The sequence below is a fragment of the Lacerta agilis genome, chromosome 12 (assembly GCF_009819535.1).
Source record: "Lacerta agilis isolate rLacAgi1 chromosome 12, rLacAgi1.pri, whole genome shotgun sequence".
Lineage (NCBI taxonomy): Eukaryota > Metazoa > Chordata > Lepidosauria > Squamata > Lacertidae > Lacerta > Lacerta agilis.
The window spans coordinates 39,931,671-39,958,244 of NC_046323.1; the positions used below are offsets into that span (position 1 = coordinate 39,931,671).

At 42.3% G+C, this 26,574-nt stretch overlaps 1 protein-coding gene across 3 annotated transcripts in view; it reads right to left on the reverse strand.

Annotated features, from left to right (window-relative positions):
• The window catches only part of PARD3 (par-3 family cell polarity regulator), a 624,867-nt gene that overhangs the window by 537,944 nt on the left and 60,349 nt on the right, over positions 1–26,574 (reverse strand). For all 3 annotated transcript variants that reach the window (XM_033166263.1, XM_033166261.1, XM_033166262.1), the window contains exon 2: positions 10,659–10,760. In XM_033166263.1, the coding sequence (XP_033022154.1) occupies positions 10,659–10,760 (102 nt within the window). The remainder of the gene's footprint in view (positions 1–10,658; positions 10,761–26,574) is intronic.

Sequence of the window (26,574 nt, forward strand, 5' to 3'; positions counted from 1 at the left end):
CGAGAGCTTCATAGTAAAAATCTCACTGTTTCTAGGAGACACATGTGAGGAGTTATAGTAAACCCTCCAAATGTCAAGAGATAAAAGGCCTATGATTTGTTATACACACTCACAGCTTTAAAGTATAACTGCATTCTTCTCTCTTTACAAGATAAGGATTAATGGCAGAGTCACTGAATGAATGGAAAAGAGGAGACAGCGTTCAGGGTATGCTAATGCTAACATGGCCTAGATTTGTAAATTCACCTGAATTGCCACAGAAGATCATCGCTCAGCTATAAAATGCTGTGATTGACTACAAAAGTGTTGCATATCCAAATCATATACTGTGCTTCTGGTTTAAGACACGGACTACCAGTTAGTCCACACCTACATTACAGTTTGCTTAAACAAGCAGGAAGCTCAGTCCTAAGAAACACATGCTAACATTACTGTTAAACCCCTCTGAAACATTATCCAATAGTTCATCATTAGCAGTGGCAGCGGTAAAACAACTATGTTAGCAGCCTATCTCCTCTAATTTTTTGCTTGTCTTTTGCACCTCTCCCCTCTGTTTTGTACTGTTATTTAGGGAAGAACCATAGCTCAGAAGTAAGAACCTGGGACCTTGCATGGAGAAGGTCCCAGGTTTTATCCCTAGCATCTCCTGGCAGGGCTAAGAATGTTCCCTGCCTGAAACCCTGGAGAGGTGCTGCTAGTCAGTATGTTGAGCTAGATGAACCAATGGTCCAACTCAGTATGGGGCAGGTCCCTCGTTCCTACATGTTTACTTGGAGTAAAACCTACTAAGTAGGAGTCATTTTTAGGAAACTGTATTTGTAGCCTCATTTATTTATCCAACTTATGCAACAAAAACCCATCTAAATCAATCATGATGCAGACTTATATTCTGCAACATACAGCAAGCACGGGATCCCACTGCCATGTTAAAACCTGTCCTTGTGGGTCATAAGGAATGTTTCTAGGAATATAAGGCTCTGATGAGCCACATGGCCAGCAACAGCAGAAGGTCTAGAATTGCCATGATCTTAAGAAGCCTGAGACAGTCATCCAACATGGGGGGAAACCCAAACAGGCAGAGAAGTATTTCCTAGTATTCCTTGGGGGCACTTTTAACTGAGGGTGGCAGAAACCACAACACATTTTTGTGTGAGGTTTTGCTTTTGAACCAGGAGAACTCTTGCCAAAATGCTGGCAGCCTGCATGCAACATCTGGTTTGCAGACCAACTATAATAAACTGCTTCTGATTTCTCCTCCTTTACCCTGGTAAACAGGATGACAGGGAGCTATCTGCTGTTCTCAACAGCCTCTCAAGTATGGTTTAGAAAAGCAAAATGTCCCTAAGATCATTTGTTTTAAATAAATATATAACCTTATAGAAACTGGACAAATGTCAGACTTGATAACCTCAGGTGTTTGTTTAGTTTCATCAGAAATTACAATTGCTACTGGTGCTGCTATTATTATTATTATTATTATTATTATTATTATTATTATTATCTACTGTTTCAAGCCAGAGCCTTCTTCAGATATTCTTCTTCTAATTTACCGTAAGTAAACAAGCAAGACAGGCAAAGGGAGTGGCTGCATTAGGTCTATCCCCCATCATGATTCCCATCACCCTTCATGAGTTTAAAGGCAAACTTCTGAAGTACAAGCCATGATGGTTCTGCACCACTTTTACTCTCGGAGGCATTTTGCCTCTGCATACCAGTTGCTGGGAATCTCCAGTGGGAAGAGCACTGCTGCACTCCATTCTGGCAGCATGCTCAACTAGATGGGTCTCTTAGTCAGGTCCAGCAGGGCTCTTCTTATGTTTTTATGATCTTAAGTAGGGGGTCATCTGTACTCATGGAGGCTCCCCATGTGTTTCAGAATCCCAGTTTTCTCAAATTCACCGAGTGTGGTATGGGATGGAGCTACTGCACAGTCAATCCCATTGCTCCCCTCTGGGTGTTTTTCTGAATGAGACTAACACACCTGAAGAGGCTCACGTACTATGCAAAAAGGAACTTGTGAAGATACGCTCAGTTCCCTTTGAACAGAATTCCTCCAAGCATCAAAAATTTCACAACCTTTGAAATACCTAATAATAACAACAACAACGTTTTCTACCTTGTATTCAGGTTATACTGCAAGAGGACAGACAGAAAAACGATCAAAAACCTACATTTCCTGAGATACTGAGCCAGTTCATATGCAACGCTAGACCATAAGCATTACATGCAGCCAGGGGCGTAGCTAGCCGCTGGGCTGCCGGGGGCGGCAAGCCCAGCGGCACCCATGGGGGCGGGGCGTCGCTCCGTGCGCATGACGTCATGACGCATGCGCACAGAACAACGCCTCCGCGCGGGCCAGTTGGCCCGCCCCTCTCCCGCTGAGCTCCGTGAGCGGAGCCGTCCCGGGGAAAGGAGAGGGGTTGGGCCAGCAAGGGGGGTGTCATTCCCCTCGCTGGCCTGCCCCTGTCCTTTCCCCCCGGGCTCCGCTCCCTGAGCCCAGCGGGCAGGGAGCGGAGCGGCGGCGCGTGGGAGTGGTGGGAGGGGCTGCCGCTTGTCACCCCACGTGCCGCCGTTCGTTCCGTCGCCCCATAGTTAAAACCAACCACAGTTTGTCTGAATTCAGATGTCACAAGCTGTGCTTAGTCTAAAACGTAAGTGACAGCTTCCAGACACTTTATGGCTATACTGAGGGCCGGGGGAGTTGTGTAACCCTAGGATCGATGCAGCTCACCCTCATAAACCTAGTGTGCAAATGCCATCATTCCCCATTTCATCCTTTTAAAACTGACTCCAACACAGCTTCAAATGCCACTTTAAATAAAACAGCTGTTTTACCATTGTATTTCGCAGATCTCTTTTCTAACATAGTTAATGACTGGCACACAGATTATTTCTAAAATGCCTATTGTTTCACCAAATAATTGCACCAAGTCAAAAGCCTAATGAGTCAAAGCCATACCTATTTCCAGATGGCAGCGCCTACAGTGGCACTAACAGCCTTATTGACTAGAGTGGGGTGGCTAACATTGTACTCTCTATATGTTTTTTGTCCTAGAACTCCCATCACCTCTTACCATTGGCCACAGCCTGGGGCTGATGGGAGTTGTTGTTAAAATGTCTGAAGAGCACCATGTTGGCTTTTTGAGACGAAAGCATAATATGATAGAAAACTGTGCATCCCACGTGCTGTAAGATGTGGATGCAGTCACACTATGCAAGCATATAGAGATGTATCCTGTATATTGTGTATGTATGTGGGGGTATTGCATATGATTTAGAACATGCTGAGTGGCATTGCCTGATTTAGCTCCACCCACCGGGCTTTGGCTCCACCCATTTTTGTTTTGGCTCCACCCACCACCGATATGCAGTCCCAAGAAGGCTGGACTTGAGGTAAAGTAGTCCTTGGGTTGAAAAATGTTCTGCACTCCAGCTCTAAAGTAATGAAATGGCCTTTGCTGCTTGAAAGCACTCTAATCATCAGCTCTAATTTGAAATAACCGTACATTATGATGATGGCAATAGCACAATGCTTTATGACATAACCACAAGAAAGAAAGAAATATCTGCTCCAAGGAAGGAACAATTTTACAGAAAGAATGTGGGAAGACAACAGAGAGAGAAAGTAAAACCAGGACACAGCTATGTGAGCATATCAGACAGCATGAACAGGAAGAAATGCATGCAGGAGCATCTTTACATTAAATAGCAAATCTAGGCCTCAGAGGTGTTCCATCCCCAGCAGGTCACCTGCTATTCTATATCTAAATCCTTCATTAGACATTCCTGGGATGGATGAGAATAATGCAAACAAAGGAAGTTGCCTTATACAGAGGCAGACGCCATTGGTCCATCTAGCTCAGTATGCTCTACGCACTGATGAGCAACAGTTCTCCAGGAATGCAGGCAGGATTTCCAGTCCTAACCGGAGATGCCAGGGATTAAACCTGGGACTTTCTTCACGCAACACAGAAACCACTGAGCTATGACCCCTTCCCCTATAGATGGACATTCAAAGAAGGCCTCCACTGAGTTTCTAGCACAGGCATAGACAAACTCAGCCCTCCAGATGTTTTGGGACTATAATTCCCATCATCCCTAGCTAACAGGACCAGTGGTCAGGGATGATGGGAACTGTAGTCTCAAAACATTTGGAGGCCAAGTTTGCCTCTGCCTGTTCTAGCATAACCTTGTTTAGGGAAGCTTTTAATGTATTATTGTATTTTAACATTCTTTTGGAAGCCGCCCAGAGTGGCTGGGGAAACCCAGCCAGATGGGCAGGGTATAAATAAATTATTATTATTATTATTATTATTATTATTATTATTATTATTATCATCATCATCATCATCATCACACTGAACTCACGGGGTTCAGTTTGATCCTGGAGCCCACAAACACATGACATAATAAAGATGGGTGCCTCTGAGCATGTGCAAAGGATCTCTCCCTCACTACTAAGCAGCTGGGCAACACTGGTGGAAGAACACGACATTGCTACAAAATGTATTTGAAACAGCAATTACCACTGCAGCAGATTGGACCATGAAAGCTTCTGCTCTCCCAGTCATCAACACATATGGCATGACTGTACTGTGTTTTAGAAGCAATTCAGACTTACAATGAGGAGCTTTAGAAACAAATGGCACACGCTACATACGGCATTATGAATCAGATTCCTAATAGAGGCTACAGGGGGAAAAGAGGTCAGCTCTCTTTTGCTCACCTCAATCACTGCCTGCTGATTGAGTTCAGCAGGACTTGCATCTGTGTAAATAGAAGTCTGAGAGGGTCAAGGAAAATTAAAAAAAAAAAAAAAACAGGCCACCAATATGTAAAATGCTCTAGCCTCATCTCCAGCTGCTTTACTGTACTTCCTTCAATCGCCCCGCTCACAGTGCTTCAGCTGCTTAAACCCTGCATTTTCTACAGCCAGGCAAATAACAGCCAGACATTAATTAAAGGGATAAAGAACCCTTGCAGAGCTTTAAAATGGGGTTCTGCACATAAAGCAATTCGTTATCTCACTGGAAATTTCAGCAGCAATTTGATCACTTAACATGGCTCTGTGCAATGAATGTTTTATGAACTCCAGCTCAGCACCGATCTACTAAAATGAACTTCTCGTCCCCACCACCTCCAGTTCTCAGAACAAAAGCGCACAACAAAATTCCTTGGGGTCCCTTTCTCAAGTCTTTGCAGAGGATGTGCCTAATCAACAATAAGAAGATAGTGCCCTAATCTGTTTTGCAAAACAGGAGTCCAAGGCAGGACAAACAACCTCACAAATCAAGGGCAGAGACACTGACGTACTGATGTGGAAATCTGGTCTAGACACCTCCGCTTTCTTACCCCCTCATCGCCTTGCTTTGCATCTCGGCACTCCCGAGTGCATAAATAAGAGATGAAGAGTTATACGGGAGCAAAAATGCTGACTGAATATTAAGGGATGGGAAGCCAAGCGAAGGAATTTATGCTTCTCCACTGGAAAACAGGTGACTGCAAACACAGTTGACATCATTATATTCATAAGCAAAAGGTGAGGAAATGAACAGCCGACAGCCTCTAGCAACAGTAGCACAACTGACCACAAAGGGAGCTGTTACACCGATAAATGGGAAACACGTTTATTCTCCATTACAGTGCTTTGAAGTGTTCAAAGTGCTTCACATACATTATCCGGTTATAATTCTTACAACAACCCTGTTAAGTAGATGAGAACTATTATTCCCATATTACAGAGATTGTGCAGGGGGAGATAAAGCTGAGAGAGGGGGAAGTCACATTTGCATGTAACAGTATGACAGACTTTCTGGTTTATTGTGCTTTATTGAGAATGACTGGTGTGCTCATGCATGCCAGCCAATCGCCCATCGCAATAAGCCAGAAAGTCTGGTTATCATCATGTTAAAATTTGGCTAAGTTCTGAACAGTAGGCTATTTAAGATTCGAACTTCTTTACCTGTAGCACAAACTCCTAGCCCTTATGATGTACCAGCTCATTAAAAAAAACATTAAAAAAATTATTACCAGAGTCTTCTTTCAAGCATCAGAGAGGTAAAGGTTTACCAGGGTGAGGGGAGAGGGAGTGGTAACAAATAGCATTATTATTATAATTGCTGAAATAATTGCGCATTATGGCAGGGAGGGACACACTCTGCCATCAGTACCACCCGCATACCAGCAGAATAATTCCTAAACAGGCCAGCACAAATCTGATATGGCTTTGCACTGACTTATGTTTATGCCAGCAGGAGAAAGCACACCATCTCCCTACTCTACATATCCATATCTATTCAAATCATCACACTCGCAGAGAAGGTAGAGAAAGGCTTGCTGCCTCACATTGCACAAGCACCTTCAAAGTCTTACAGCATGTGCCAAATCAGGGAAGGTGCATTTTTACATTATGCCACATCTCCTTATTAGCTGCGCAGCCACCCAAGGGACCTCTTCAGTCACTTCGACAGAAAATGGCAGCTGAGCAAGCACAACTAAACGCTCTGTAATTCGGAGTTGTACCCAATGTTAGTCGTATGTAGGGCGCAGACCCTGCTGAAATTAAGAGACATCACTTAGATCCATTGCTTTCAACATGTCTTCACCGAGTACAATTCAGTCAGCTAGAACCCTATAATGGAGATTTTCCATCAAATCATAAAGGAATTTTAAAATAAATAAATAATGGCATATTAAGCTACCCGCCAACCCTCTGTTAAGGCAGAAAACTGTAGAGGCAAGTCACCTATTTCTGTTTAGAATATCAGAAGTTTCACATTTAAAGTTCTTTAAGAACTCGCAACTGAATGCAGTCCAGACCTAGTGACTTTAATAATTTGTCAATTAGCCACAGAATGTCATATCTTGTCCTCAGATAACGTCCCAAGGTGCAGGGGAGGGACCTCCCTGACATCTTCCAGAATGAAGGCTGAGGTCACATCCACACCATATATTTAAAGAACATGGCTCCCCCAAAGAATCACGGGAACTGTAGTTTTCACCTCACTGAGCTACTATTCCCAGGACTCTTTAAAAAAAACTACAATGCCCTCCCATCTATTATCTAATAATTCAGTTCCTCCCTCATAGATCTTTGTTTAACATTGATAGCAATATTGTGCTCTAGAATGTAGTATTGTTTTTTGCGTGAAAACGTGCACCACTTTTTCCAGAGTTTGAGCAGCTTTTTTCATTTTCCTTTCTTGGGAAAGCAGTTCTACTTTTTAAAGGAAGTGCTCTTGCCTATTATGGCTTCCTCGATTGTGCTAGTCAACCACAAGGCCATCTTCTTGGCCTGATTTCCTCATCTGCGGTATACATTTTACCCGAGCTTCCTGTAATATCGTGGTTTTGAATAAACTCCAAGCGACTCTTGAAGTGATGCTGAATTTGTACACAGTTTTCAAGCTCATTTATTCAGAGATTTAAAATCTGTCTTTTAAGGTTTCTTTCACAGCACACACAAACACTCATAGGAACTCAAGAAGCTGCCCGAATCAAGTCACTGGGCCCATCAAGCTCAATATTGCCTACACAATGACAGGCAGTGGCTCTCTAGGGTTTCAGGGTTTCAATAGCCTAATTGTAGATACTAGAGATTGAACCTGGGACTTCCTACATGCACTGCAGGTGCTCTGTAGTTATAGCCCCTCCACCATGTCAGCACAATGTTCAATTCAATTCAATTCAATTATTAGGCATAAGAGACCGGACGATTTCAGAGCAGACATTGTATATAAAATATTTAAGCTATAAACTCAGCAAAATAAGATTTGTATTAACTAAATCTTTAACACCAAAATTCACTACTAATCCATGAAAAATAACTTCAAACTTCTCATAACATAAATGATATAACAATGTCATATATGGTATAAATGATATAACAATGTCTAAGATGCCTGTGCAAGCTACTTTGCCACAGACTATTTTGGGGAGGAGGGGACACTTTGTTCAACCACATCCTCAACTTACTCTTTCATAGTCATAGTCATTCTTTTCATAGTCAAAACAAAATAAAAAATAAAAAAATTCCTTCCAGTAGCACCTTAGAGACCAACTAAGTTTGTTCTTGGTATGAGCTTTCGTGTGCATGCACACTTCTTCAGATTCTTTTTACAGTTCAAACATGAATGTAGCAATAGAAACACTAATTTTAAACACTGGTGAAATAATAACATTGTTTTAAAACACACACCAAATCTTTAGGAAAATGTATCCCTTCCGTATCTACAACAGAGAGAGAGACAACTATTAGGAAATGTTTGCACCGTACAAAGATCAGCTATGCTTTACCTGATCTGGCAACATGAAAGCAAATCTGAATTCAATGGGCAACTGATAGTCGAGGAGTCTGACCTTCCAGAAAGGCCCTCAAAAGGTTATGCTAGTGTGGATATGACATAAAACCAATATAAAAACATTTCTACAGTTTAGTGCTATAAAACTTTCTGTACATGGGAGAATGGCTGAAGGCCTATGATGGCACAAGGGCTAGAGAAAATCCAATACCTCACAACCAGGTCCTAGACTATCAGGTGGAATTCAGTTCTCGAGTAGACACACTGAAGTTCATGGACATGACTTAGGTTCATTAATTTTAATGGGTCTACTCTGAGTAGAACTTAATTCAATACAACAACCTGTGACCAGCTTACAAAATGTTATAAGGAAATGAAAATCTGGCTTTGTTCATACAAAGACAGACGGGAGGTTATCGTGTTTTGCTCCTTACTTGAATGAATGCATAGCCCATCTTTTCCCAAAGGAAGGTTCAAGGTTATGCTAGATATATGTGGGTCTCTCTCTTTTCTAATCTGCTTGAACTTTCTCATGGATCTTGGTGGGCTGTCATTATCAACTCCCCTTCCATTTACTGAAAACAACTGCAGCAAAATAACAGGACCAGATATCAGGAGCTGTGACCAGAGAACTCTGCCCCCTTCTCCAGCTTACTCTATTCACTGGAAGACAACCGAAAACTATTCTGAGCCCAGCACTAGGAGAATTGAAAGGCATTCTGAGTTGAACATAAAGACAGCAAGAAACCATTCTGGGCCAAGCATTCCCCTTTGGGGTGGGGGAGAGAGAAAATGAGTCCCTGCTCATGTAGGACTGCAACTTTTACATGCAGCAGCCTTTAAACAGATCCTCAAAAGCACATGTTCAAATACCCCGCCTGAGAGCGTGCCAGGCCAGAGGACACAATACCAAGTTGACTGAGCTATAAATAGAGAAGGTTCAACAATGTACAATGAAAACCATTCATGACAAAGGGAAAGAAAGGCTAAGCATCAAAAGCCAGCTATACTCCAAGTGGGTGTGGAAAGGTATGCTGTTGGCAAACCCTATGGGCAGAAGCATTTGGCAGAAACAAGCAAGGAGACTCAAATGACCAATTCAAGGCAATCCAGCAGTTCTACAACCACTGTGAGTGATTACAATGTCCCCATGAATACAGTGCCAACAAACTGAGAGACTGTCATCACAAGAAAGGAAAGAGAACTTGGGAGAATGAGGAGTTGGGGGTGGGGAGGAGGAGATCATATTCAGGTGTTGGACAGGTATCTCACCCACTGACACAGACACAATAGCGTTTACTGTTGTAATACAGTAGTGAGGTTGCCTGTTTAATGCAGCAGTCAAGAGCTGTGAGCCATAAACTGTTGACATAAAAACACCCACGCACAGTGTCAGTATTAAAAGTTGTCCTAGAAGAACAAAACCTCAAATATGCTCAAGTCTTTGGGATACCATGAGCAATGACAAGTTACCTTTTGTTTTAACATTCGTTTGGGAGCTGCCCAGAGTGGCTGGGGAAACTCAGCCAGATGGGCGGGGTACAAATAAATAATAATAATAATAATTATTATTATTATTATTTACAAATGTAAAAGCCACCCCCCTTTTTGGAAGCTTATTCCACCTCATTACATAAAGGACTGACAAATGGAGGCCTCACAGCCCAATCTATCCGCTGGAGTGTGTCATCTGACTTCTCACATCCCCTCCCAATGGCTGTCTTGGTGTCAAGAGAGGTGTGTGGAGGGAGCGGTTGGCTGTATCAATGAGACTTGCTTTCAGTCCACTTTGAGGTATGAGAAAGGGCCTCCACCTTTTTCTAGTAAAACCAGTTACTGACCAGGGCCACATTCCTGTTAAAGGAGGAGAAACATTCCACGGGGTCTTTAGGACTGTTATGCCTGTAAAAAGATCTTAACACGCAACACTCTCATGTTTCAACTAAGCATACTTCCTTGCTTAATTTAAATTACTTGAGTGTGCTACAGTGACAATACTGGAAATTTTTGTTTGTCTTCCACAGTCTATCCCAGATTTCCTCAACCTTGGGCCCCCAGATGGGGTTGGTTGGATGGCAACTCCCATTCCTGAACATTGACCATGCTGCCTGGGGACTATGAGATTTGTGGTCATACACCGTCTGATGACCCAAGGCTCACTCTGATTTGCAATTAGAACTAGCACTGCCATAAATATGTGAAATGATTTCTTTCATATCCCAAAATTATTTCTTTCAAACCTTGCAAAATGCCCTTTCCATCCCATCTTTCCTTTTGAACTCTAGCTATACAGTGAGTACCATGAGTGAAAGCTTCTGGGTGCTTATATAGAACAATCTTCCAAGCATTTATACTCACTCTGTCTTTATCGTCAGCGACGTCACAGAGAATGTCATCACGGTCAAGGATTCCCCCATCACCATGTTCCAGACGATGCACATGTATCCAGTAGTTTGGATCCTGCAAACCCAAAAAAAAGGATAATAAACAAAAAATTATTCCATGGTTGGTAACTCCACAACTACGCCCTGTTTGAAAGTGTCCCCTCCTCAAAATCTCTCTGCCAATGAAAAACCAAATGTCAACTTGCCTTCTATGTATTCAGACTATTGGTCCATCTAAATCAGCACCATATTTGTTTGTTTGTTTACTGCTGTTTGGCCCAAAGTGGTGAACAGCATATTAACATAAAAGAATGATCCAGGAAGTGCAATGAATGCAACAGGGCAATATGAAATAGCAGAATCATCAAATACTTCACATTTGTGACCTTCATTCATGCTCTCATCACAGATGCAACTCCCCATCAATCCATCTCTCACTTCGAAGCCAGGTTAACTCACAGCCCACCCACCTTGGCTGCTCCAATCTCTCACCCAGGACTGAAACCATCCGCAACAATCACTGATGGGGGTGTGCCCTCACCCTCATTGCACCCCACAAATAGCCTTGTTCCCTGGAAATGAGCCACAGCTAAGTCCTTATGGTTCGTGGGAAGGGCTAGCTGGTCCAATCCTCTGACTCCAACAGGCCACTGTTCCACAGGTGCAGCACAAAAGCTTCATTGGATGTCCATGAATTCTAGTGTTATGGAGGGTGGGACTTTTCACTATCCACCTTCTCTATGCCATGCATGATTTCATAAACTTCTATCATGTCACCTCTTACTCACTTTTTCTCTAAACTAAAATGTCTGAAACGCTGCAGCCTTTCTTCACTGCAACTCAAATATATAAAAGGATGTCATATAGAGGAGGGAGAAAGGTTGTTTTCTGCTGCTCCAGAGAAGCGGACACGGGGCAATGGATTCAAACTACAAGAAAGAAGATTCCACCTAAAGTTCATTAGGAAGAACTTCCTGACAGTAAGAGCTGTTCGACAGTGGAATTTGCTGCCAAGGAGTGTGGTGGAGTCTCCTTCTTTGGAGGTCTTTAAGCGGAGGCTTGACAGCCACCTGTCAGGAATGCTTTGATGGTGTTTCCTGCTTAGCAGGGGGTTGGACTGGATGGCCCTTGTGGTCTCTTCCAACTCTATGATTCTGTGATTCTGTAACTCCATCCCCTTGATCATTTTGGTTGACATTTTCTGAACCATTTCTAACTCAACAATATCCTTGTTGAGGTGAAGCAACTTGATGGTGGGAACCAGCACAAAGGAATCTCCCCTTACACAAATGACTCTCTTATAGCCACATATAAACACTCATTTTGGAGTGCAGCCAAGGACAGGGAGTTTGAAGTCAATGCTGACTGACAGGTAGCTAGCAGAAGAGGTTAAAATGGAGAGTTGCATGGTCTTAGCTGCTGGAGTAAGCCAGAAAAAGAACCTTACATAGGACCTTACACAGAAAAAGAACCTTACATACATTTCCAAATCAACCAAGAAAGTTAGAACATTACTGGAGAAACAGCAAAGAGACAGGAGGTACAGTAATCTCTTCTAGACAAGAGATGACCAGAGCATGGGCAAGGAATGTAGAGTAGACAGAGACCCAAGTCTTCTCTCTGGTTTGCAGTTCATTTATTCCAAGTGTGCTTTGTTTACCCTAGATGAATCAGATTGCAAACTCTGTCATGGAGAGAGCAGGTGGTACTGAGCCAAGGGCATTGTTAGACTATAGCAAATGAGCAACTAAAACATTCTTGAACAGTTAATCACAAACCTGGAGCCAATATTAGGACATGCCCTGCACAGCTTTCCACTGATCTGCATCAGGGATAGGCAGAATTTGTTTTGGTTTAAGACAGAAGAAGCTTTTGAACTCGTTCGGTCAACTAAGGTTCCAGGAGGCCTAATCTTGAAGCATATGAATCCAGAAATGTTCCTATATAGTTGCAATGGGAGGGGTATAATTAATCTTCAGCTTTCATGGCAACAGTTTTCGTACAAGCTGTGTGCCAACTATCCATCTGTTTGCTAGTTTTATCTTGCTTGACAGTCAGATTGCAACCGTGACAGTTAAGCTACAAACTCTCCTGGTATGTATGGTAGTATGTTAAGTTGCAAAGAAGTTCCATTCATTTCCAGGGGACTTAATTCCTATTAAGATTGGTTGAAGATTGCCGCTTGAAAGCTGTTAGAATAATTTCATCTTTTTCCCAATTCCATGTTCAAAAGTTTCTGAACATGTTGTCACAGTCACAACCAGCAATTCTTGTTATTTATTGTTTACTGAAAGGTTTCAAGAATGCTTGTAACTCTTCCATTCCCTGCTTCCCAATGATACATAGGAACAAAGGAAGCAACCCTATACTGAGTCAGACTATTGGTCCAAACTAGCTCAGTACTGTCAACACTGACTGGCAGCACTGTTCCAGAATTTCAGGCAGGAGACATTTTGGCCTTACATGCAGATACCTGGGGTTGATCTTGGGGCCTTTTGTATGATGTAAAGCATGTGGAAGTTGCATGCTTGATTTGCATGCCATGGATCACCATTTCCAATGGTTCTATTCCCTCAGCCCTTTCAGGTCACTGAAATTTAACAGTGAGAATTTATGCATGTAATGTCAGTCAAGCACAGCAATCTGCAAGTGGGAAGTCACCAGGTCCCCTGAGGTGGATAAATGAGTAGTAGAACTCTTAGTTCTTGTAATGTAGATCATCAACAAATAGGCAATATATAAAATGAGGGGTGGAAGTTATATTTCAAAATATCTAGCAGAATCTATACAGAACCTATGCAGCAGACTAAAACAGTTTTCTGCCTCACTGGCATTATCCTGTTCCACACGACTCTGAAGAGTGAATCCACACACTTTTAAAATATGGGAACCTAACCTTTGTTCTTAATCATACACCAACCAGGAGTGTGAATGATGACAACCAGATGTTTGAAAATATAATTGTACCAGTACACCTGTTAAAAAACTGCATTTTTATTAAGCGTACATTTGGTGGCAAACCCAAAGTTCTACACAATAAATAAAATGTAGAGTTACCCAGGGTTAAAAGTACCGGTAACTGTTGAAAGGAAGTGTGAAATCTGCTGGAGGAAAATATATCCCAAATAATTATTAGGTCAATTATGCTGCTGCCAGCATAGTGCAGGGGAAAAAAATATTGACAAGGCTACTCTTTAATGGAAGTCACTAAAGTTTTCTGTATTTTCACCTTCCTTTCTTTTTTCATCAAAATCTACATACTGGGTGTTTTCATGTTCTTGCCCTGCCCATTGCTTTGCTGCTACACTCCCTCTCTTTGCTGTTTGAAAACAACATCCTGCAAGCTACTTAACAAGCTAAGTGGTACTAAGTGCATACCAGTACTTTCCCCACCCAATCACATCACTGTTGGCAGCACAACTAGCAGAGGGAGGACACACTTTGATTTCATGCTCAGAAAGAAAACCCATTAGAAAGTGAAACTATCCTATTTTAATCTCATTAGCCAAGACATGGTTGTGCTGCTCCTTCATAGTTCATACATTGCACAAAAGTTTATATTTATAGAAGCTCTGCTAATTCCACCTACGGGCAGGAAGGTTTTGAATAAAAACAGCACTATGTGTGCATGTGGCTTATGCATATATATAAATATAGCACAATTAGTTGACACCTTGATAGTGGTGCATGAAATAAAAATAACCAGAGTCAACATAAGGATTTGCAAATATAATTTCATCATATACATTTGTTTTAAAACTGGTGTGGGGGGGGAGGGAGAGGGAGAGGAAGAGGGAGAGAAAGGAGTGCATGTGTCTATACTTTGTTTGATTTTATCGGTATTTTTAAAATGAATACATCCTATTGTTTTACGTAAACTGTTAATCTTTGCTGATTAAGCAAGTGAATAAATCTTGTTAAATAAATAATAAATAAAACTTAGATGACTCCTAGCCTCTTATCTAACTACCTGTAAGGTTTCTGTAGTGGCTTCTCACGAGTAAAGAGTCCACACTCCGGATCCTCTTATTTACAGGATTTATTGTACAACTATATACATTGCAGAGCTCAAAAGTCTGTGACCGTCTTAGTCACTCTCAGATCCTGGAAGTGGTGCTTTTCGAGAGCGCCCCCAACAAAAGAACTTGGGCGCCCCAAGTCTCCTCCTCTCATCCCTGCGTTTCATTCCTCTACACAATTGGGGCGACAGAACTGCTGTTGCCCCCTCCTCCTTTGAGCCGTTTGGTCGGTGCTGGGAACCTGGAGCATCCCACAGCCCCTTCCCCACGGAGCTCTCTTCCTGCCTGTCGCTCCCTGATGCTCTGGTGGTGTTGGGAACCTTCAGCCTCGCAGAGCCCTTCCACCACCCCGCTGGGCTCTGACAGGTTCCCTGACACTACCAAGTGACAACCTCATTTTTTAGTATCCACAAAGTAGAACTACCCACGACATGTTTTTGTTGAACAAGAAGTCTAGCAGCGCCAAGACTGACAGTTTTATTGTGGCATAAACCCTTTATGGACTAGAGTCCACTTCTACTCGAGAAAGCTCGTGGTTAGAAAAACACTGCCTATTTCTAGTCACAGGGATTGAAGAGTGGAGATGTTGTGAGGGATCCTATTCCCTCCCCTTCAATACTTCCCCAACAGTGACTCTCCCTAAGTTTCACTGACAACTAGGATGAATCCTTCAGTGTTCATATGGGAGTTGTCTCTGGGGTACCTCAGGGCTCTACGGTTGAAAACCTTTTGCCACCTAAGGGATCTCCCTACCAGGGTTCCCAACTACTGCAGTTTGCCTCCCCTTTAGGCAAATAAGTGGCACACTTGGCTTCACTGTCCAGCCCTCTGTATGACAGGAGAATAAGCAAACAGTTTCCTCTTCCTCAGGAAAGCTTTGTTCTCTCCTCTTAGTCACACCTCTTAAGTTACTGATCCACTGCCACAGTCAGCGAACATTTAAGCACATTTAACTTTATTAGGTAACTTGAAAACATGGATGTCTTGGGTTATTACTGGTACAAATCTTCTCATGTAATTCAGTTTTGTTATAATATTTCCTGCATCCCTTTAGTAATGGTAATGACCTTTCCTCCCATTCCCCAAAGCCTAACCTCGCATTTTCTCTCTCTAATCCTCCACCCCCAACTGCCAAACCCCCAACTGCCTTTTAACGGTTGTTCCCCCTCCTTTTAGAATGCCACCTAGCTCCGCCTCCCAGGGAACACCTACCTAAAATGGGAGTGATAGGTTAGCCCATGATGAACCTGAATCATCAGCAGGCATTATTCCGCCACAGATGTCACTCAGTGGCACAAGACCTACTCAGCATAAAGAAGTTCCATATTTGAAAGCCTCTGGAAACTGACTTTTGCCTTTTGACTGACCCTAACAGTGCATTTGCCCTAAGTTCTCTATCCAGTCTGAGAAAGAGCCATAACTCTTGTAAATATAATGTCCCAAGTAGAATTCCTGGCATCTCCAGGTAGGGATGGGAGAGAATCCTGCCTGAATGAAACCTTGGAGAGTCACTGTCAGTTAGCATAGACAGTACCGGTACTAAGCTAGGTGGACCAGCGGCTCGGACACAGTGTAAGTCAGCTTCCTCTATTTCTAACTCTGGCTCCAGTACAGTAAGGCTGAGATTCACACGTCAGCTTCCTCCATGCCCAGCTACCTACAGTGACAATGGAGCTGATATTAAATGATTACTAGCAAACACAACTTTTTCTGCAACGTCAGTTCCTGCTTTACCCCATTACACAGCAATCAAATATTAGGAAGATCAGGGGGAAAAGCAAGACAGGAATCTCCAGTTGGGTGAACTTCAATGTCACCATTAAACTTGGGAGTGACATCCAAAAGGCGGTTATTATTCTGTTGTACAATATACCTCAACTGCTACAAGAAAGTCCTAAATATTCCATAAGCATAATGAAAATACTGGCAGAGAAATAGAGGTGAGGACCACAACAAGGTAGTATTTGCACTTTCAGCAAGGCATTCAGTTATTTGTTGATATCTACTGGAGAACCTGCAAAGTTTTGCGGTATTGTCTTGCACCAGCCAGTGGTGGAGCTTCATGCTCTGGCACCAGGGGTGGAGAGCAGGCTGGGGCAGGGCTGGCGCACCTCCCACAGCGGCATGGCGCCAAGCGTGGGGGGGGCAGCCACAATGGCACCCCACCGGGATTGCACTGCCAGGGGCAGTGTGCTCCCCACACACTCCTCTTCCTCCGCCAGCGGCACCAGCACACTTGTAGATATACACAAGCAGTGTTGGCTGAAAGGTTAAACCAGGTGCCATGACAGAAGTGCACCAATTCCCCTTTTCCCTGGAGAGGGCCACTGATCAGAGGATGAAAATGCAGAATCCTCAAATCACAAACCACAATTATCCTTCTGGAAAACAGGTAGTGATGCTGACTAACTAACAGAATTTTATTCCCTGCTGGAAGATCTTCCATAGGCCACCCTCCATATGTTGTAGACTACAACTTCCTTCATTCCTTCATGCAGGCTGGAGCTTGGGGTGGGGGGGTGGGGGGAAGTGTAGTGCAACAATGTTTGGAAAGTTCCAGGTTGGGAAAGAGTGAAGTACTGTGTGGGCAGCACTTTGAACCTAACACTTGATTCTTATCAGTGCAACACTTGAAACCTATCTTCAAAAGAAGCCTTACATTTATTTGTATGTGTTGTTATTAAAACTTGCATTGCTCTCGAACGTCTTACGAATTTGTAACAGGCATTGTTGCCTTCGTGTAAGAATCTTAGAAAAGGAGACAGGCTCCATTTCTATTTCACAACCACAACCATTAAAAAATCCCTACGTGCCATTCTCCAGCAGCTGCAGGCAAGCCTCTTGCGACTCTTCCTGTTCAGCAAAGGTATTACAAAAAACAGTAAGTCAGCAAGACTAGACAAGGCAAGGAACACCCTAAACTAGTTTGACAGCAGCTTCTATTACTGTAGGATCTCATTAGTAGGTATGAAAATAATACCAATCCTCTTGTATTCAACAGGTGCCTAGTGATGAAAAATGTTCTTATTTTCTCTTTCAAAGCAATAGCCTTATTCTTCCACCAAATCCTGCATTGCCAGTGATTTTCAAACTTTCTTTCATACTTAAAAACAACATTGTAAGGTATAAATATATCTACATTGCGGCTAGGTAAATCAGCTGGGGCAAGATTCAGAATGAGTGGAGGGGAAAGCTTCCTAATTCATAACTCAGTCTTTAGATATGTAATCATAATGTGGGAATGCAGATCTCCTTCAGAATATGCAGTTCTTCCACTCTAGTTAAAGGTGCATTAACCTAACAGAAGTGAGGAAGCTTTGGCCCTCCAGGTGTTGCCGAAGTACAACTTGTAGGGTCTGAGCTGACAGTGAAAGGTAAATTCCCTACTAGGGATCATTGAAAAATGAACTGAAAATAAAACTGGCAATATCATAATGCCATTATACAAATTATGGTGCTCCCACAAATGGAACATTGTGTAAAGTTCTGATCACCTTCCTTCAAAAAGTGTTTTGTAGAAGTGGGAAAGGTGCAGAAAAGGGCAACCAATAATATCAAGGGGGTGGAATGACTTCCCTGTGAAAGGCTGTTTAGAGAAAAGTCAAACATGATAGAAGTTTATTAAACTATGCATGGCATGGAGAAAGTGGACAGAAATGTTTTTTCTCCCTCTCTCATAACACTAGAACTCATGGACAGCTGAATGGAGGAAGATTCGGGACAAATAAAAGAAAGTACTTCTTCATGCAGTGCATAGTTAAAACTATGGAACTCACTTCCACAGGAGGCAGTGATGGCCACCAACTTGGGTGGCCATGATAGCTATTCCTTGCCTCCACCATCAGAGGCAGTGATGCTTCTGAATACCAGTTTCTGGAAACTGAAGGAAGGGAGAGTACTCTTGTGCTCAGTTCTTGTTTGAGGGTTTCCCACAAGGCATCTGGCCGGCCACTGTGCGAATAGGATGCTGGACTAGGTGGGCCATTGGCCTGATCCAACAGGTGCATCTTATGTTCTTAATTTCCATGATTTTGATTTTTTTTTCTTCACTTCCTGGTTTTTTTGTTTTTTCTTTTCCTTTGTGTGTCATGTATATATGGATTGTTGAAAGGATATGTTCGGTTAACATCATTTAAATCAATGTAGATTTGCTTTTTGTAAATAGAAAGGAATGGAATAATAACCCAACAAATTGATGACAATAAGTGACAATGTTATTTTTAAGTTTTTATTATGATTTGCAGTTGGAATATTTATTGTATATCTTTGTCGAACAGTTTATAAATAAACTATTTTGCAATTAAAAAATAATAATAATTTCCATGAATCCTAGCAAGCACGGACAAAGGCCAGGGTCAGTGGGGCTTGTGGTTGAGCAAGATCTGGAGGGCCAAAGGTTCACCACACCTGACCTCAGTCTAAACCTCCAAATGAGGGGCCACGAACAGAGTGCCCTCCAGAAGGTGTTGGACTGCAACTCCAGTCAGCCCCAACCAGAATGGCCAATAGACAGGGATTATGGGAACTGTAGTCCAACAGCATTAGGAAGCCACCACATTGGCTATCCTTGCTCTTAATGTTACATTTTCAATAACTTTTGGATGAGGCTGTAAGTGGAATGCATATGCACTTGTAAGACGATGCGTATTTTTTAACCTGATATATTGGGAAGCTATAATTATAAGATCTATATCCTCTGCTTTATATTCAGCTTACACAGTGTGTAAGAAGACTGGCCAGTTTATCAGGAAACTGCATAAAACAGCACAACAATATGATCACTTGGCTACACCCCACAAGTAAAAACAAGCGAAGTCTCTTATTTCCTGCTTACACCCAGTTACATTTTTCCCTTTGATGACATTCAGAAACTGACTTAAAGCATTTTGAAACTGATAGACTAAAGCAATGCACTTATCTATGGACTTCAAGGAAGCCAAGTTTACACCTAAAAGTTGTAAAGTAAACCTTTTACGGGTTTATGGCATGCTCCTCAGAGATTGCTACGAAATAAATGTTTGGCTACCTATACAGAAATAATCTCATCCCCAACACAAATATTGCCGGTCAATTACTCTGTGGCTTCAAGAAATGTATAAGTAAAGCTAAAAACATTTCAAGGAAATTCATTCACAAAGCCAACTTAGCTATAAAACTTCCTCACTTGATGGTAAAAAAAGGAATGTAAAGACCCATGGTCTTCAGACTCATACATAACGTGTGACTTTGGTTTGTTTTTCGTCACCATGGCTAAGTGTTGCATCTAAATATGAAAACCAGGATCAAGGACTGCAAAACTCCAAGATGAAAACTGCTGCTTGGAGTAAGTTTGCATTAACCATGGTTAAGCAACATGTCTGCACCATGCAAGCCACATCAAAGGCACTTTTTGCCACTTCTCCAGCCTGTTTCAAGATAGCAAATACATGCCACTGGTGTCTCCCAACACAAGCACTGTTTAGTGCAGTGAGCTAAATCATAGCTTTGCTGTATGGCCTGATTCATATATAAAGTTAAACAACAGTTTAGACATGCAGGCCTCAGGATTTTGAGGGGAAGGGAGAAGAGGAACACAAAAGCTTGAAGCTCACTATCACACATAGTGCTGAAGTATGGTTTAGCACTGCATGTGAACACAGCCTCTCTCTGATTAAGGCAACAAACCATGAACAGCACTAATCATGGTTACGTGCTCTTGATTTCACCAAGCAATCCTGCAGAAATGATAACATTAAATAAAAAACAACAGATATTGTGGTATTCTTCTGTTAACAATAAAAATGAAGCAATCTTTCTCTTGTCTCTGAAAACGTAGACAAATGCAGAGTGGGGTCAACAACATTAGTTAGAGTTGACCCCCTTGAAATCAATAGACTTTAGTAACCATTTCAATGGGTCTAATCCGAAAATGACTTAGCTGGATATCACCTAAAAGCCTCTTGTTTACAGTGGAGCATATGACAAGGCACAGCCAAACTGTACCTCTTTGGGAATATTTTAATTCAACACTATGTCATCTAAGCTTCTCAGGCAGGAGAAACTTCAGCAAATCTTAATGCTCAGAGAAACGATTCCTAAAACTTCCCAAGCTATTTTTTTCACGGCACTGTAAACTTTAAAAAGCCCTGCTTAAATGTTAGTAACAAGGATTTATATCTTTATGATCACAATGTCAACATCACAAACACAAAGGATTTCACACAGTACATTTGTGTAAGGCTAATATGTTTCAAAAGGTCCCTACAGGAAGGCCAGCAGAGAGCACTGTTTGAACAGTGCTAAAGTAATAGCTTATACTTAAAAGATTGCAACAGTTCTTATGTGAGCAGCAGCAACTCAGGATATGGAACTCTGAATCAGCTGCTCGCAACACTTCAGGCATCCTGGATTAAAATCCCCTAATGTTTGTTAATTGTTTTCCCTTTTTTATTGAAGGGAATCTATAGATTACACAGGGGGGGGGGAATGTGCTTTCCAATATGCAAGACCTCAGACTGCAGGTAGGAGACTCATAAGAAACTTCCAGTGTGTAGAAAATATTCTCAACGAAGTGAAAACTTTACCAAAGTCCCTTTCATCACAGTGCTCAGACAGTACATTCAGGGAGCTTTTTCTGTAGGGGAAATACCGGTATTTAAAATGTGATACATACATCCCCATCTGCAATCTGAAGTGGTACAGCCCATGAATCTACCATCCTTGCCAGCTACATCAATCTGTGTAATAGGGCAGAACAGCTCTCAAGCTGCACTGAAATCAAACCAATTCTAAGCACACATTTTATTAATAAAATATTTTTTATCCTGCCTTTCTCTCCTGCAAAGAATATATAAATAGACACAGAGCAACAGAATCAGCAGCAAATGACAAGAACAGCGCTGCAAAGGAATGTACAGATAAGGATGAGATAATCAAGTGATTGTGTAAATCAAAAGCATTTCAAAAGCAGACGGTCATGGCTGGATATCAGACCAATATGTCATCGAAGCGGGGGTCAAACAAGCTTTCTTGGGTGAGAATTCCTGTGGGAGTGAATTCTATAGTTTAACTATGCGTAAAGAATTCTATAGTTTAACTACTGCGTAAAGAAGCACTTTGTTTTATTTGTCTTGAATCGGGAATGTATCCTGATTCCTGAACTACTTGTAAGACTTGATCAGATTAGTCAGATGCTAAGGCCACCAATCACTACCTCCATCCCAGTTGCTGGGAATTGCTAGTTGCTGTTGCACTCGGGTTCTGTTTGCAGGCTTCCCATCATGAGCATCTGGCTGGCCACTATGAGAACAGGATGCTGGACTAGATGGCCTTTGAATCATTCAGCAGGGTTCTTACATACGGTAAATGTCCTTATGTAATCACACCCTCAGCCATTACAAGGCCCACCACACTGAGGGCACTGATTTCCTCAATAGCAAGGCATGCCTTTAGTAGTTGCTTTTAGCATGCCAGGAGTGGGCAGTCGGTAAGGAACCACAGAAAAGAACACCAATGAGAAGGAAGCACTGCTGAAAAGGATGCATGTAGGAATAGCCTAAATGGGCCCTATACTGTACTGCAGTACCTGAAGAAAGAGACAGTGCATGTGCTTTTGTAAACAAGGAAATTATATATATATATATATATATATATATATATATATATATATATATATATATATATATATATATATATATATAATAGCCCATTTACCTAGATGGTCATTGCACTTGCGGTACTGAGCATAGGAGGCTAGGCTTGAGCTGGGGGGACGGACAACCAGTGATATGCTTCCTAGAGGCCTGGATTTATGAAAGGGTGAGAAATCTGCTCTGGATCTTCTGCCCTGATTTTAAGTCATTTGGAACATAACGTTGGAGGACCTGGAATTATAAGCGGTGCAAAGGGAGGAGGGAATCGAATATGTCCATTTTCCTCTTTTTTTAAAAAGCAAGTATTCCTTTTGTTAATTTGCTAATAATCATATTTTTTTTCCATGCATGCTTCTGTCGTGCTCAAAGGAACAGCCAAAGCAAGCATTCAGGTTGTTTGTTGAGGTGGGGAAACACACAGCTTTTATTGTACAAGTTGGATTCCTATTAGTTTCTTCAGTCCAACAACCCAGAAACAACAAACACTAGAGGTTGAATTACATCTCATTCAGAAGGCATGCCTTCCAGGATTTCAGTTAGAGAAATGTAATCAAGCAACTAACTAACAAAAACTCAGCAGCTGGGAGACTTTTTGGGGGGGCGGGGGCAGCAGATGTGGCCAGCACATTTAGAGTAATCATGTTACAGTGCTTTCTGTGAGGTTTCTCAATGGAGTCCCAAACTTACAAGGTGACAAAATAAGGCTGAATGGGTTTGCAATATAATGTGTGTTCTTTGTTTGCAGGAGGGGAGAGGAGCACACTGTTAGCAGTAACTGCTTCCCAACTCACAAGCAAAATATTATTGTGTGGCAGGCCTCATATTGAAGATATTTGCAGACCATCCCCCATAAAATATTATCCCATTATGGCTGCCACAGCAGCTACAACAAACACTCATGAAAAGTTTGCCCCCAAATATGCAAAACAGCCAACTGTAACTCCACCTAAGAACATGCAACCATGTATCACTTTACTGTTCAGTCCTTGCTTCAACTTCAATTCCTTTCTTTGGCTGTTTCCCACGCTGAATTTTAGATTCTAAGCTCCTCACAGCAGGAATCTGTCCTCTTGCATCTCAAAAAGCACCATGCACTTGGGTGGTGCTGTATCATTTAAAAAAGCAATAAAGCATACCATAAAACAGCAGACTAGAAAAGTTTTGGGAACAGTTAAAATGAGGTCCTAAAATGACTGAAATAAAAACATTTTAACCTGAACCCTAAAAAATAGTAGAATGGGTATCAATTGAGCCTCTTTTGGGAGGGCATTTATTTATTTTATTTACATTTACATTTACATTTACACCCTACTTTTCTCCCATCATGGAACCTTGAAGTCTTCCATCCAGGCACTGATCAGACCCAGACCTGCTTAGCATCAGGAAGGTGGCAACCTCATGTGCCCTCAGACATATGTATCAGAGATCTGTGGCCCTCCAGAGGTTGGTGGACTCCAGCTCCATCAGTTCCAGCTAGCACGACCCAACGGTCAGGGATACTGGGAACTCTAGTTCTGAAATGTCTGGAGGCTTATGGGTTCCCCATTCCTTTTCTACAGCAATGAAAATTTATTTTTTTAAAAATTAATTTTTATTAAGGATTTTCTTGATTTACAAAGGTGTGCTCAATGTCTCTCTCACATTTTTTCCATGTAACATTTTTACAAATCAGTTTTGGTTGTTGAGACATTAGGGAGAGGAGGGAGAAAGAGGTGGGTGGGGTGGGGAGATGGGTGAGGTGGGGTGACAATGTTTCTGTTTTACTTAATATGTGTAGGGTTTGGTGTCAGCGTTGTTTGTGTAGGTTCTCTGTTGTTTGCTTGTGCTTCTTTGGCGGTGAGAGAGGTCAGGATTGGCGTACGGTGTGATTGTTCATTTGTGGTTGGCTGTGGTGATCTTTTGGTTTCCTGTGTGAGTGGGGTGGGTGGGTGTTTTTGATCAGGTTATTGATTTGTATGCTGTTGGCAGATTTTTGTCATTGGTCAATGAAAATTTATGAAAACTGAAGAAATTAGCAACAAAAACTAAATTGACAGCAGGATCAAGTAGGAACCCCCGTGTCACAGCTCAAAAAGTGTTTGCTTCATTCCAGTAATCCTAAATTCTTCCACATAGTCATTAAGAACACTTATTCCAGGCAACAAATGACATCTGCACAGAAATGTAGCACTCTTGAAATAAAAAAGAAAGAAAGAAAGATAGCTGCTAAAAACGAACAGGAATTTTATGTGGCAGAACATTATGCTAATTCCTTCCTCCATGGAACACTTTCAAGCAATACTGATTTATTTTTTAATCTCTCAAATTACATTAAACTTCCACCCCAATGCTCACGACAAAAATTAGTGCCTATTCATTTTCTGGTGCTGAACAACATGAATTGGTCATTAGCCCATTTTAGCTACTACCAGGCTAAAAGATACAGTCCCAAGCCACTCAATTGAAAATGACAGTCATGGTCAATTAACTAGCTGCTCTTGGGTGCCGTTTTAATAGCAAAAAGCCACAATTCCAGCTGCTTAATTTCATTTGGCAAGCAAAGGCCACAAACTCTCACAGGCCAGCAACCAAGTGGCAAGTCTATTTATTCTCTAATTCTTTTCCTGGGGACAAGAAAATTCACTCTTCATGTTTCCGGCCCAATTACTTCTAGGGAGGGCAGACATCATCTGAAATGGTTCAGATGTAATGTCAAATGATGGTTTGGCATCAGCAGTGGCATAGTTCTACATCTTGGCTGAAGATTATGTAAACACAAAGTTTGGGGGAAAGACATAGACATGCTGACTACACATCTTCCCCAGACCCTGCAATGAGAATGTTCAATGAGGAACATCTGGAACTATTTTTTAAAGACATGTCATACTTAATACTAGACAACATTCATTAATAGTTTTGGCTTGATTTATAGCAACTCTGTCTGTTTCATGCATGTAATTCTAGCTCTTAAACAAACAGTTTACATCTCTAAAGATGGTGAGTGGGGCAAGGGAAATTGAGACTGGGCTGACTTGGAATAAAACCATCCTGTTTCCATTCAATGTCCCTCCCCCCAACTTCACAGCTACAGCTTAGTTGGAGGATGAGTCTTTGTTTGGATGACAAACTTAGGCCACATTCATGCCATACATTTAAAGCACTTTGGTACCACTTTAAATGGCCATAGCTTCCCACAAAGATTTCTGAGGATGTGGACAGGCTGCTTAGATGAGTGAAATCAACCACCTGTCTTCTTGATCCTTGTCCATCCTGGCTCATAAAAGCGAGCCAGGAAGGGCTGGGCAGTGGGCTCTGTGGGGTGGTGAATGCTTTCCCAGACCCACTGAAAGAGGCAGTCATTAAACCACTTCTTTAAAAAAAACATCTTTAGACCCGGTCAATATGGCCAACTATCACCCAGTCTCAAATCTTCTATGCTTGGGCAAGGTGATTGAGCGGGTGGTTGCTGAAACTCCAAGCATGCCTGGAGGATGCGGACCATTTGAATCCCTTCTAATTGGGATTCAGGCCTCATCATGGTACTGAAACTGCCTTGATCACGCTGGTTGATGATCTCCGGAGGGCTAGGAACAAAGGTGAGAGCTGTTTCCTAGTTCTCCTGGATCTCTCAGCGGCCTTTGATACCATCGATCATGGCATCCTTCTGGACCGTTGGGGGTGGGGGCTGGGGGCACAGTTATACAGTGGTTCTGCTCCTCTCTCCTAGGCCGTGTCCAGAAAGTGGTGTTGGGGGGGTGAGTGTTCAGACCCCTGGGCTCTCACTTGTGGGGTGCCTCAGGGTTGTGTCCTCTCCCCCATGCTTTTTAACATTCATATGAAGCTGCTGGGTGAGATCATCAGGGGCTTTGGGCTGCGTGTTCATCAATATGTGAATGATACCCAGCTCTACCTCTCTTTTAAATCAGAACCAGTGAAGGCAGCAATGGTGAGTGTCTGGAGACAGTCGGAGGATGGATGGCGACTAACAGATTGAGGTTCAATCCTGACAAGACAGAAGTACTGTTCTTGGGGGACAGAGGGCGGGCTGTTGTGGAGGACTCCCTGGTCCTGAATGGGGTAACTGTGTCCCTGAAGGACCAGGTGCGCAGCCTGGGAGTGATTTTGTACTCACAGCTGTCCATGGAGGCGCAGGTCAATTTTGTGTCAAGGGCAGCTGTCTATCAGCTCCATCTGGTACGCAGGCTGAGACCCTACCTGCCCACGGACTGTCTCACAGTGGTGCATGCTCTAGTTATCTCCC